The sequence below is a fragment of the Anopheles coluzzii genome, chromosome 2, assembly GCF_943734685.1.
Source record: "Anopheles coluzzii chromosome 2, AcolN3, whole genome shotgun sequence".
In the NCBI taxonomy this organism is placed as follows: domain Eukaryota; kingdom Metazoa; phylum Arthropoda; class Insecta; order Diptera; family Culicidae; genus Anopheles; species Anopheles coluzzii.
In genome coordinates, this window is record NC_064670.1 from 109,044,654 (window position 1) to 109,058,531 (window position 13,878).

At 43.2% G+C, this 13,878-nt stretch overlaps 1 protein-coding gene across 5 annotated transcripts in view; it reads left to right on the forward strand.

Moving 5' to 3' along the window:
• Positions 1-13,878, forward strand: part of LOC120950660 (la-related protein Larp4B) — a 52,747-nt gene that overhangs the window by 5,094 nt on the left and 33,775 nt on the right. Inside the window, exons 1-2 of one of the 5 annotated variants that reach the window (XM_040368881.2) lie at positions 3,783-3,983; positions 11,071-12,074. In XM_040368881.2, coding sequence (XP_040224815.2) covers positions 12,065-12,074 — 10 coding nt within the window. In that variant the 5' untranslated portion in view covers positions 3,783-3,983; positions 11,071-12,064. The other 4 variants (XM_040368884.2, XM_040368882.2, XM_040368883.2 and 1 more) reach the window with 4 other exon arrangements.

Genomic DNA, 13,878 nt, shown 5'->3' on the forward strand with positions numbered 1-13,878 from the left:
AGGTTTCGATTTAGCAAATCAAACAAAGAGCAGCTCCATCATGAACGGCCAAGCAATACGTTACCATATGGTAGTCGATGATTCCCGTATTTTGCCATCCTCCAGGGAGTCGTTGTTTGATATCGTATTGTTGTTCCATCTTTCCTTTAGGTTTCAATGTGCGCTATATTTCAAACGCATGTGGTGTAGCATTCCACATGAAACGAACCCACTTTCTTGTTCCATTAGCCAAAGCGGCAGGATAAAATGGGGGAGCAAATAAAACCGTCCTGAATTTTCGTTGAAATTGCAATCACGCTTACAACGCCCATAAACTATGCCCGCGTCTGTGAGATGTGTGCTGTGCGCGCCACATCAAAGCCCGTGCTGCTCATATCAAATGTTAGGCGTGTTATCTGGGTTGGCTAATAATTTGCGCAATAACTTGTTGCATCTGGTTTGCCCGTTCCTCGGAGAAATCGATTTCCAATCAACAGGTACAGGCACTGTAACGATACGCTTTGTTCGTAGTTATGCAGATTGATTGACAATGCCATTATTTTCGTGGTTTGAGGGTGTTTTTGGCCGATGAAATAATTGATCAAATTTAAATAAGATAATTTAGGGAAGGAATACAAATACAAGAATCGAAACGTATTTGATAGCATAATTACGATTTTATTCAAAGCTGCGCCTTAATGTATGCAATTTAAAGTGGCTTTACATGTTGATATTATATTTAGTACAATAATTAAATTACAACTCTTCTTCGGTGGGACTGTACTAAATAAATGATTTATTTTAACATTCCTTTGTGGTGGTAATTATTTCAATAATTTATGTATATGGTCGGTTACTCTTGGAGCGTACATCAACCTTTTCGCAAACTATTTTTATTTCTGACAATGTCTCACCATCATTTTCTTTTCACTTGTTTTCCATCATTTAATGTGCAATACAATAACCTTTTTCTAAATCCCTTTTTGCTTCATCTAGCTAACGCCAACGCCCGTCAGTTGCATCACGTACGAGGTCACACCTCTTGCTGCATCGCAAGTAGCACAACCTGCACTGCTAGCCGCAACCAGTCCGACGGCACCGACTGTAGCAACATCCGGACCGAGTGTTCAAGCGATCACGACCATTGACGAGCGCCTGGTCTACAGTAAAACAGCATCACATCCACCAACACTTACACCCATTGGTTCCGGTGCGGAACTGACCACTTTACCGCCAAGTCAAGGTAGAAGTATTGGCAGTAGTAATCAAAATCTCTATTACACCAGCAGAGAAGATGGACAAGCATCTTCGGCCGTAGTTCAAAGTGGTAGTGTGATACTGAATGTGACTCGAACCGAGGCTAACGATCGTACTGGAAGTAAATTTAGTACCAATACTACCGGTAAGGATTTAGTAAGCAGAAAGCTCGAAAAGGACAACACGGTTAGTAGTGGCAGTCAAAAGGCTTGTGTTATTATTCACGCACCAAAGGATGGCCAGAACGAGGTGGAGAGTGGGTTTGGCTTAGCCTCCAAACCTACAGGTGCTGGAACTGAGTTGCTTAGTGTTATAGAAGCAATCGGGACGGAGATAGATTACGATGCAAGTAGCATGGCACATAACATTGAAGATAGTGTTAGTGGCAGCAGTACTGGTGGTAGTATTGCTTCAGATTCGTTCCGCAGTCACGGCGCTTATCGTGTCGGTAGCATGGGAATGGCAAAAGTACAACGCATTCAGCAACATTCTGGTGCTGTGGAGTCAACAATACAGGAGATAAGTGAAGGTAAGTGAAGCATCTCTTTATTACTTTTTTACACTTGACTATATTTGATTGTATTCTAGCTGTTTTTATAAATAACTGGTAGAATTCCTCGAAAAATACTCTACTAAATCAACTATTAAAATAATCAACGTGACCTATCCACTTCCTCCCCACAACTTGGCGCACAATATAAAAAAAAAGATTATTTTAATTCTCAATCAAATAACTATATAAAGAACAATAATAATAACAAAAGGGATAATAAGAATAATAACAAGAACAGTAATAATAATAATAATAATAATAATAATAATAATAATAATAATAATTTTCGAATTTCAAATTATGGATACTAAAACTGTCCACATTCAAACTGCCCAAGGGCCACAGATCAAGCTCCAAAATCAAATATCGTTATATTACTGTCGTTTTCTTGCAATGTATTTCATTTAACTTCATCCTATCAAGGCCTATATACCCTTCTAACTTTCCGAACAAAAATCTATAAGAATGATTGTGTGGGTCAAATACACGGTTATCAATACCATCAACAGTTACTCAACTGTTACTTGCTTCAGGTTCTGGTGGTTCATATAGGAGATTTGTATTTAAACAATCGTATTGCCGTTCTATTTTTAGCGATGCAGGTCTAGTTTTAGCGAACACAAAGGGAAGGAGAAAGTTCTCAAAGTCAGGAAACATCCACTGGCTGGCTATCTCACCAACAGATGGCGCCACCAGCTTTTTTGCTATTTTTGAAAGTTGCCTGTCGTTCATCATTCCTTGTCATTTAGAATTCCTTTTAAGTTTAAAGCTTGAGCCGTTTAGGCCCCGTTTATGAGTTGTTTAATGGATTTGGGGCACTTGGGTATCTTCTTATTTGGTCGGTATAATGGCCTACCAGCCTCGTCGAAATGAGTTTGATATATTAACAACTTTCAAGCTTCATGTATTTACCAACTGAATAATGCAGTTCAGCAATAAAAATGGGTAATATCTTAAGGCTTACAACAATACAGTGTTGAAGAATCATTTCGTTTGTAGCTTTTCATTCATGAATTTTTAATTTGCAACTGCCTTACTTAAAGAAAACCTTACTTATTTAGGTAGTGGCAAATTAAAAATTCATGAATAAAATTTGTATTGCCTGAATGGTTATTTACAATCTATTCGTGTTTGGTTAACACACTATTCATTGTGTCAAGAACAGTGTTGTAAACTGTTGACATTTTTTTTGACGTTCGCAGTAGGCTGGTCAAAATCATTTTTCGTACATCACATTCACTGTTGCCATGACACGACTGTTGAAGAACAACATTCATTTCTGTAGTTACCGTCATTGTCTTTGCGATGACATGACTGTAAACAAATGTAGTTTGAATGTCAATTGACATTCATCTTGTGAATCCAGAACTGCTTGGTGCCTTTACCGATCGTAAGTGACTGAACAATTAAATATTTTAACTTGGCCAGTACGAAAATCAGTGTCTTCTTGCTGATGTACACGAATTTAAAGAAAAAATGTTACAAAGGAGAAGGCGATGTAGTGCACTCGAAAATGAAAGTCAAATGAATGTCGCCAGAAAATGTCGTCGAATCAAACGACATTTTTTGACATGACTGTAGAATGAAAGAGTGAAAACTGAATGCGAAGCTTCAAATCGTGTCAAAGTAGGCAATTTCATGTCAAAGAACGTCACCGCTGACAACACTGGCCAAGAACAAGCAGCAAAAATAAGTTGTGTGACATCATTTCTACACGAATATTGCACTTGCGAAATTGCATACGACATTGCAAAATGCAAAATAAAAAAGCCCTTTTTAACTATTTAAATGCGATTTTTCGTACCGAGAAATTTGCATTGCCGCTTTTAAGCTTCGTTACATGGTTGCACATAATTTTTCGTAAAATCAGCACCACACAAAATTGCTCTCCCATCGCCGTGCGCACTTTTCGCTCGTTGGGTTGCAACGCAACGCAAACGTCAAAAACCGCACAGCCCAAAAGTGCTACTTGGGGCAGCGAGCCCGAACGAAGCGGAAGCTGTCAACACGCCCACAGCCACTCCGCTATCTGGGTACTTTTGCTCGGAAGGTGCCGTGCGCGACGAGTGTGTTTTGGAAGGTTTTTCCTACGAATTTCGGAAGCAGAAAAAAGACAATAATCGGTTTTGGTGCAGCTCCCCGAAACCATCGCTGAAACGCTTGCGTGCATCGTGTTCTCCCCCGACCGTGTGCTGTACGTATGATGGTGTTGCTTGTTCACGCCCGTAACGTGATGTAATGAAAAGGTGTGAGGCACTACGGGCTGGCACAGCCAATTGCCACGATTGAAAGTGCAATTGCAACGGTAGTGTGGTAGCCATAACCCCCACGGAAACGAGGGAAAGGGAGGGAAGAGAGAGCGAGAGAGAGAAACAAGTCACACACACACACCAGTCGTGCGCCCGTGCTCGTCAGTGTGTGCGTGAAGTGCTGCTCTAGCTGCTGCTGCTGGCAAATATAACCCCATTCGTGTATATCCGGTCGCGAGCGGGGTGTGTTGGGCTGCCAAAAGCCAAAAGTCAAAAGTATGGAAAATGTTTCCCTCTACCGTTGCAATGGGTTGTAGTGAAAACAGAAGTGAAGGCGAATTTCCCATACCATGTAAAGTGTTTCGTACGTACGTGTGTGTGCGTGTGTATGCGTGCGTGTTGTGCTTCAGAACAGCAGTTACGTATTCTGGGTAAAACTGTCCCGCACACTGCCTACGGTGTGCGTGTGTTATTATTCTTGCCGTTGTTGGTAGCTCTTGCTTTTGCAGCCATTGCTGCGTTTGCTGAACTGGCGGTGGAAAAATGGAAATGAAAACGTGAGCAAATAGAGCATTGAATTTTCGTATAGTCGAAGAGTCGCGCGACGTCAAATTAGTGCGGTGTTAAAATCGTGCTCGAACCAATTATCACCTTCTCTGTACGGCAATAAGTGTTTCGCGAAGGAATAGAAATTCCGGTCCCTCTCTCCTGAATGCTGCTGACCAGACAGTTGACACACACAACTAAACACGCGCGCGCACCAACACTGAACTCCCGTGCATGCGCGCGCGTGTGTGTGTGAGTGGAGCACATCCGAGGCAGCAGCTCGGACACACAGCACAGAGCAGCAGCAGCCCGTGTGAGATGAAACGGCACAGCTCTCACACACTCCTCACATGGACACTGGGCGAGTGAGTTGGTTCTTTCCGTTTTCTCGTGTCCGGTGCGTCGGTCGTGTGTCCCTTCACTGACCCGTGGGTGCTTTGTAGTGTGTGTCCCGTGTGTGTGGCAGCGCCAACATTTGACAATTTCCAGTTTTCGGTGAATATTTGTTTTGTTTGTTCGTTTGTATCGCCGCGTGCTGGTGAAAACTTCACAACCACTCCGTGTGTGTGTGTGTGTGTGTGTGTGTGTATTAACAGCTTATACCACAGTGCTAACGCACACAGGATGTGACGGCGATGGCGATGATGATGATGCTGATGATCTGATGTGCACAAGTGCCTGTTGTGAAAGAGTGCGAGAGTGAGAGCGAGAAAGATGCGTTGCGTTGGATGAGTGAGAAGGATAGCCGTCCGTGTGGAATCTACTTTCAAGGGGGAGGAGGGGGGGTTTGTGTAGCGTGTGCATTATCGGCCAACGGCCACACACACCAGTGTGTGTCGATTGGAAAACTTTCAACTCTCAACCACATTGCGAGTGTTAATAATAATCCACTTTTCGTCTGAAAAAAGGGAAAAGAATCTCCTAGTGGCTAGTCTTTTCAATAGTATGGGTCGTGTGGATAGTGTGGGACCTCGCACACTAGTTCATGAGTCTGTGGCGAGCTGACAATAAGGAAAGAATGCGAAAAAAACAAAGAAAACAGATCAACTCGACATTTTCACCCAATTCTCGACCACATCCGCAAAGGCGAGAGGTGTCGTTGGATTTTTCGCTAGACTACTATCCGTATGTGTGTGTGAGTGTTTGTGGGGCTCAATATGTGTGGATTTATCAGATCCGTTTGAGTATTCGTATGAGAATGTGTGTGTTTCTTCCTTAGAAAAAGAAGAACAAAATAGTTGCCCGTAATAGGGAGCGCTCTTCAAACCTGGTAGCGTGAACGCGAACACACGCACTGGCAGCAGAGGTGAAACAAAAAAGCGCTCAGCGCTTCAGTATTGGTGAAGGGTTAACGTGATGAGGGATGTGAGAATGTGTGCGCTAGAGTGAGAACCCCTTTTTTTAACGAGTGACTGTCTTTTTCTTTTCGATGCATTCCTTGTTGCTAAAAAATTAATTCAAGTAAGAAAAATTGCTAACAAAAATAAGAATACACAATCGCAGGTATTGCGAATGTTAAGATAAGTTTCAACACACTTTTCCACACCATTGCCCGTGTCTGCTCACCATCTCTGCTCTCGTGCGTTTGCGTGTGTGCGTGTGCGTTTGCTCGAACCATCGTTCGCCATCAGCTGTCAAGGTAGTGGTATGAGTTGAGCGAGAACAGTGAAGAATGGGAGAGAAAGAGAGGGAATGCGTTTTTTGCAAAATTTGTTCGCCGTCTCGCTCGGTTTTCAGCTCAACCTGTTCTTCCGTTCCCGGTGGTTGTTTTCCACGTACCCCCGGTTTGGTGCCGATGGGGACTTGTATGCGTGCGTGTCACTGTGTGAGCGATAGGTCGCGTAAGGTAAAACTGGTGTATATGTGTGTGTGTGTGTTTGTGAGCGTCCATACACGCATATAAGTAGTTTTGTGCGAATTTTACTTCCACCCAATTTGCAATTTGCTGTTCTTGGAAAATAGCTTTTTCAAATTGGATTTTGACGTCTTATTCGGGAAAAGAGTAAACTTTTTTTTAAGATGGACATAACTACCAAGATGAGCTTTTAATTGTGCGAATTAAAGTAAAACTATGTTTGCAACCGGAAGCATACGTATAGCGCTTAACGTTTGCATAATATTTGCATTTTTACGAAAGAAGGCCTGCGAAAGAAGAAATGGTCGAGCCCCGCGCAGTTCTTAACCTTGGCGTGTCGTTGATGGTGCTGCAAAAATGCCGGTAAAAAAAGAAGAGAAAATCAGAACCACCCCGCTTTACAAACACATACACAACTGGCACAAATCCCCCAAAGGCATTACGCGAGAATCCTTCAGCTTTCCGGTGGTGGGTTGTCACTTGACGTCTCTTGTCTGCTGTAGGAGGGGGGGGGGGGGGGGGGGGGGTGATTTTATGTCGCCCTGTCCTGCGGTGGTAGTAGTATTAGTAGTAGCAGTGGTTCCGAATCACTAGGTATTATCATTAGGGCAGCATAATGCAGACAACAATCCGTGGCTGTGGGCGTGTGTGTGTGTTCGTAACTGGGACCCGGTTTGGCAGGCCGTCCTGTGAAGCAGGTGTATAAAGGTTATCTAACAACAGAGCATTTTTTGAGTAGATTTGAAAAAAAAATGACAATAATTGGCCAAAAAGCTACTCTTTTTTATGCAAAGGAATGAGACGAAATGATGTCAAGTTATCATTATCACTACAAATTCAACTGCTTTGTCTGACTTGAGGTGAACTAGCGACTGCAATTTAGTATCATACCATCCAGAACACATTTGGAACGTTAATTAAGTCTTTTTATGATGCACGAAATTAGTCCGAATTGTGGTTTAATAGTACAAATATCATTCACCGTACTATGCACTATGTTTGCCCCTCTAATAGTATTTTAAACATTTGGATTGTTTGAGATAACATATATGCATCCTATGGTATTTATATCCAATCAAACGCTAGCTGAGGTAACGGTAATTATAGTGAAATTGAATGAATCAGCAACAAATAGGCACAATTATAAGTAGAAGCAGAGATTAGTAAGATCATATTTAGTTTGAGCATGGAATAGCCATTGTTTGCCATTGCGCTGCTGACGTCAGTTCGATGTTTACGAGTCATTATTGAAATTGCATGCGTTAGATAGAGCATTGGATTAGTGAGCTCTTTGCATAAATATTGTAGTTTCATTAACAGTAAGAGGTTTTCATCTTCGAAGGTGTGTGGAGTAGGGATTTTTTTGATTTCACCAAAAAACCTTCTGACTCTTGCTCTAGTTACAAGGTTTTTTTTTTATGCGACATAAAGTATTATTATGCTTTACAATATGTGCAGAAGGGACCAGTTTACGATCTCAAGATTTTATCATTTTCAGCCAATTTTCGAAAAGATCTTACCAATACTCAAACAGTACCAGGATGGTTAATTCATGGAATTGCTATGAATTTAAGTTACCAATGACACTGCGCAATGAACAATATAGGATCTTACTGTGTACAGCAAGACAAATATTAAAGTAAAGTATTGCGCGATAGATAAAAAAAAATCGGAAAATCCAATAAGACTTACTAATTAAATCATAAAATCTGGTTTAGCGTGTGATTGTTCCTGCCCCCCATCATCAACCGCTCATCGTTCGATCGCGCGCTCAACACACGCTTCCATAAACTGTATCTGCCCATTTGCCATCATTAGCCATTAGCGGCAACACAGGAGGAGGAGGAGGGTGGATATTTCAAAGCAAAATGGGCAACAACAAAAAAACGACGAACAACGGCGCAAGACGAATCGACTTAAGCTGGATTGCAAACTGTGTGTAACGCATTTGTGTGTGTGTATGTGTGGATTTGTGTTTTTGGTTGCAACATCACACACACACAAATGGGGTGTGGGGTGGGGTTGGTTGGGGTGTAAGCGGTTTCGCGCCACCATCTTTCGGGTTGCGCCCCACACCAGCAGCAGCAGCCCAGCACACACTTTTTTACTTGCCGTTAATTTTGTTCAATCATTACACACACTCAATCCGGGTTCGTTCGTTCGTGCGTTCGTTCGTTCGTTCGTTCGTTCGTTCAACCTTTCGGCCATATTGACCGCCACCGTCTGAGCCGGCGGCGGCGTGCACAATAACACACCACAGGTCCACTCTCCGCGCGGTGATCGGGTGTGTGTGGTGTGTGTCGTCCCACCGTTTATCTGCTTCCCCTCCCTTCTCTCCCCCTTAGCGTGGGGCCATCGGTTTTTGCTTCTCCCATTTGAATATTATATGGATTTGAAACGAAAAAAAAAACGCTGAGTGAGCGCGCACAAACCACACCACATTGCTTGGAAACCGCGTAGTGTTGAAGTACAATTTTAACCGATATTGTCGCTTGAGAACTGTAGAAAAGTGGTGATGTTTTTTTTTCTGTTTCTTGACCAAAAGAAGGTTATTCTTGTAATGAAAAACAGTCCATCACACAATTATAGCATCTGTAAGCCATTGGGACACTTTTTTCACAGTAGCATACCCACCAGCAATGATAATATTTGCCTATTGCTTCGGCCAGCATTAGACGACCATTTGAGTCGTGTTTGAATAAGTGTTTCTGTGGCCGGTCGTGTGTGTGTGTGTTAGTAGTGCGGGCAGAGTGAAAATGGGTTGATTAATGATGACCCCTTGCCTGCTCTGCTCTACGTCATTCTCATAACCTATAACGCGGATCATAATACACCGAGAATGTGGCGTGGAGCGATCGTCATCGTGTCATGTATTATCATAGAAAGAGAGAGAGACAGCGAGGCTAGCAATTGAAATGAATTAACAAATGGGTGTATGTAAAGCAATTGATGGTTGTGGGTCGTCGGGAGGGTGGGTTGTCAGCGAGATATGCGGGTGGTGATGAGCAGAGGAAACACGTCACTAAATAACAAACCGAATTCAGAATGCAGTAAAAAAAACCGTCTCAAATTATGATGAAATAGTTGGATGAGATTATCCTATACGTAATACAGATAGGTCGATGATGATAGTAGCAGTAGTGGTGATAGTGAATGCAGCAGGTTGTCAAAAAGCATTGCAGAAGAGGGAGAGAAGGCGACAGGGATCCGTCGTTTGACGTTTGTCGCACGTCTCATTGCCGCAAAACAGTCTCGAATTAGACACAAGTATGTCATGACACAGCGCGCAATCGAGTGTGTGTGTGCGCGCGTACGCGGATGCATGCAATATGCGTGAGTGTGTGCGCGCGCGATAGAGATATGGACACGCAATGCGATGTGCTACGGACCTTTGTCACTGTGTTGTGATGCACAGCAATGGGGATAATCGAGCTTGAGCTGCAGTGTTTGTATTTCCCTTTTTTAGTGGCAGTATTAGCTGTTTTTCTGACACAAAATTGATAGAAAATGTGTTAGAAGTAAGCAGTGGAAGCACACCGTCGTTGTAGCAAACGCAACGTGAAACGTGTACACTTCCCGATGGAGCCAGCGAGTGTGTGCGTGTCTCTCTGGTATCGTGTATACGGCATAGTTGAAGGATCCGTTTTCACAGAAGTGAACTGAGTTTTGACATTACCAAATTGCGAATGTGTGTGTATGTCGGGTGTTTCGGTGTATGAATGTGTGTTGCAAAATGGGAAAAATAATGTGCATTCGAGAGAGAATGTTACGCAAATGTTATGTTCATTGCTGAAAATGCACACACACACACACACAGCACACATCGATCACGCGTAGAAGAAAGCCGCAGGAACAATTTTTGCTCAAACTGCAATAGATAGCGTAGCGCGCGCGTATGTGTGGTGTGCAGTTTACTTGTAGTGTACCGGCTTTTTTGTGTGTACCGCACCAGTACCCTTCTCAAACCCCCCCCCCTCCTTTGTTTGCTTCTCAAAGCACAAATGCTCGCGAAGGAAAGAAAAGAAAAATCAATGTCGTAGCGCTCCTCTCTCTCTCTCTCTCGCTTTCTCTCGCGCTCGTTCTAAGCGATAGCAGGCGGTGTGTGGCGATCGCTCATCTTCAACGTGAACGTGTGCGCCCCTGTGTGTGTGCGTGTGTGTACGGGGGGACGGAACTCCTCTGCGAACGGTTAAGTGTGTGATGTGTTCAATCAATTGTTTCCGGTTCGCATCGGCGGACGTCGCGCGGATTGTGTCTCTCTCTGTCTTTTGGTCCGATCTGGGACGACCGGACCCCACACGTGTGTGTGTAGAGTGAAAGGTGACCAGAATCGGAAAAATTGTCTCTCCAACACACCAACGGTGGACGGAGAAGTAAAGAGTTAATGCAGAAATAAGCCAACAAAAAAAAAAAAAACAACAACCATCATCCCGTTTTGGTGTGTGTTTGTGGGCGCGTGTTTGCAGCCATTTGCCTCTCGACGACAGTGTGTGTGTGCCTGTGCGTTAGTGTTAAGCGTGCGCTTCAAAGTGCAAAAGTCATGAAACAAGACGACGCGGGGGTCGCGGCCGCCCTGTGTGCAATAATTAATTATTTTCTTTATTTTCTACTTTTTCCCTTCCTTTGGTCAGAAATTGAATTTTCTCTTCACTCCCCATTCGACGGTGTGCGTGCGTGTGTGTTTGCCTCGTATATCCATAGCGAGTGAGTGAACAGTGTGTGTGTGTTGCGTGTTCAAAGAGGTGTTGCTGGTGTGTGTGTGTGTTGTGTTCGTATACGGTAAATGTTTGCGTGTGCTTAAGTGTGTGGCTCTATAGTGACCACAGCAGAGCGAAAGAGAGTGTGTGTGAGAGGGAGAGAGAGAGAGTAACACAATAACCCCGATTGCTCACACGTGTGTGCAATTTGTGTGTGTGTGCGCGTCCGCGTGCGGTTGTGTGTGGTGTTGTCCCGCCTGGGGAGTGTACACGTGTGCAATACACACAAACCCATCCCCGGCTTAACAGGGAGAGGGGGGTTGCCGCTGATGTACAGCAATCCTGTGTGTGTGCGTGTGTGCGAGAGTGTGTGAGTGAGACAGCGGAATAACACACAGGAAGAAAACCATTTCGACCACGTTCGAACAGTCTCGAGCGTTTTATCGGCCGCAGGTCCGTTTTCTTTCCCCCCCCCCCCGAAAGAGAACAACAGACACACACACACGTGCACAAAGCACACGGCTGTGTTGTGCATTTCGGGCTGTTTTTTTGTCCGCTGTGTTGTTGTTGTTGTTGTTGTTATTGCTGTTTGTTGTTTTTCACGGTGTGTGTTGGCGAAAAGTGTACAAGTGTACACGCCGGAAGAAGCTGCGTAAAGCTGTGTGAGCAAGGGGTTTTCGAGACAGTTTGTGTATTGGGTGGAGCGAGGGAAATTCGCAAGAAAATTTGCCGCCACCGCCACCCCCATCCAGCCCTGCTCGAACACGCACTCCCCACACACAATAACGACGTTCAGCACGGAGCGACGACGGCGCCTTTGACGGCGACCGTTTAACTCGCCCTTCACAACAACCCCCTTCCCCCCACCCCCTTGTGGGTTGCGGGTTTGTGGGCAACGAAGCGGTAAATCGCCTGCCGAAAAAGAAATATGGATACTGGTAAGAATACGCTACACGAACTAGTTGGGATGTTACTTTTCTAGTAGGGTTTTGTGTCTTTCTATCGTTTCTAATAGTGTCTAATAAGTTTACCTTTAGTTTCCCGGATTGGACCTTTGAATTCCTTGTTAAATGTTAAGCAATAGTTGTTGTGAAGCTTGTCAAATGAAAAAGGAACTTTGGAATGTCTCAGATTACTCGCTAAAGATCAATCTATTTGTAAACTGTTGTTCCAGAATAGTACAATCTTTGCTCGAGTTACGATAATTTTTATTTTTGACAATTAAGTATGTCAAATCTATACAAATTTCTCCAACAATGGTCAAATTTCGAAATAAATGTCATTTTTGCTAAATGTTTCAAATCGCCAAAATGTCAGAATTAACCGAATTTTCTACTCAAAATAATTATTAACTAGGTAATTAATATTGCAGTCCTACGTATGTGAGTATGGTCCATTCGGCGCTTGCACCTATGACGGGCATGTTGTTAAGTCGTACGAGTTGACGACTGTACCACCAGGCCGGCCTAAAGATGGAAGACATGGCTTGCTAATGCATCGACTACATCTTAACGGTTGGCATAGTTTGAAAAGTCATTGCCATTAAATGTACACATTTTAACATTTTTGTCATATTTTATACTTTGTTTGGAAACGTTTGGCTATTTAAATGCATTTTTTTTATCAACAAATTCAACCCAAAAGTTGAGTAAATAATGTAACCAAATTGCATCGAGTTGCATGATCAAAATGAGATATACTCCAGAGGTATATAATTAAGCTTTGCTTTATTCAAAGTGAAGATGTACTTTGTAATGCATACCGCATCGTTTGGTGGAACTTTTACTACGCTCAACTAGCAATGGGGGCTGAACGTCGTTAATTTAACGACATGTGTTATAGGCTCTAACCTACAAAAAAAAACCTATCGCCTTTAAATGTGCACCTGAAACTGGACGGCAATGGTTCCCTTTGGGTCATTAAGATTCAACATTAAAGCATTTGGGGAACGAACATACAGTACAGTGTTGGAAGATTTAGTCACATTTAGTCACGTTTCAAACGTCAAAAAATGCGCTTAATATATTCGGTAAATCCCGTTTGCAAATGCACTTGATCCAAACGGTTGTATGAAGCGAACAGTTGTTGTAGCAGCTGATAATGTATTGTGTTGAAGCAGAAACTCACCTCAATGTAGTTAAAATTGCCTTCCAGTGAGGGAAAATTTAGCAATAATTTGCGCCTAAAGGCCTGTTCTGTAATTCCATAATGATTCTGTGATTTTGAATGATGATTGCCGCGCTTTGTTGAAAAACATTCAAACTGTTAGGGGATTTTTTTTGTACAGTGCGTGACATAGAATGAATTCACATTGAAATTAAATGATTGTGTGCTTGAAAAACATGTCACCCCGCAATGGAATTAGATTCGGATTCAAATTCCAGTAGCAAATCGCACTTAATGTGATTTAAATTTCCCTGCACTCAGCTGCCACATGGCCGAGCTTTGTGCCGTTCATTTCAAGCAATGTTTTTGTTATCGTCCCGAAATAACATGTCTGACAGGCTATCGTTCTGTGCCATTATCGTTAATCCTTTGCCGATGCGTTAACGGTTCTAGGCCCGTACTTTGTCCCTTTCGCTGTGGACTCTTATCGCAGATCTTCCGGAGACGTTCGTCGAAAATCGTCTCGCCTTAAATGAGGAAAGATGAGACCCCACCCTCCGCCAGCAGTTTGGTGCGTAGCCTCTAGCATGGGATAGAAATTTTCCATCAGTATTCTGCTTCTAATTGACGCCACTT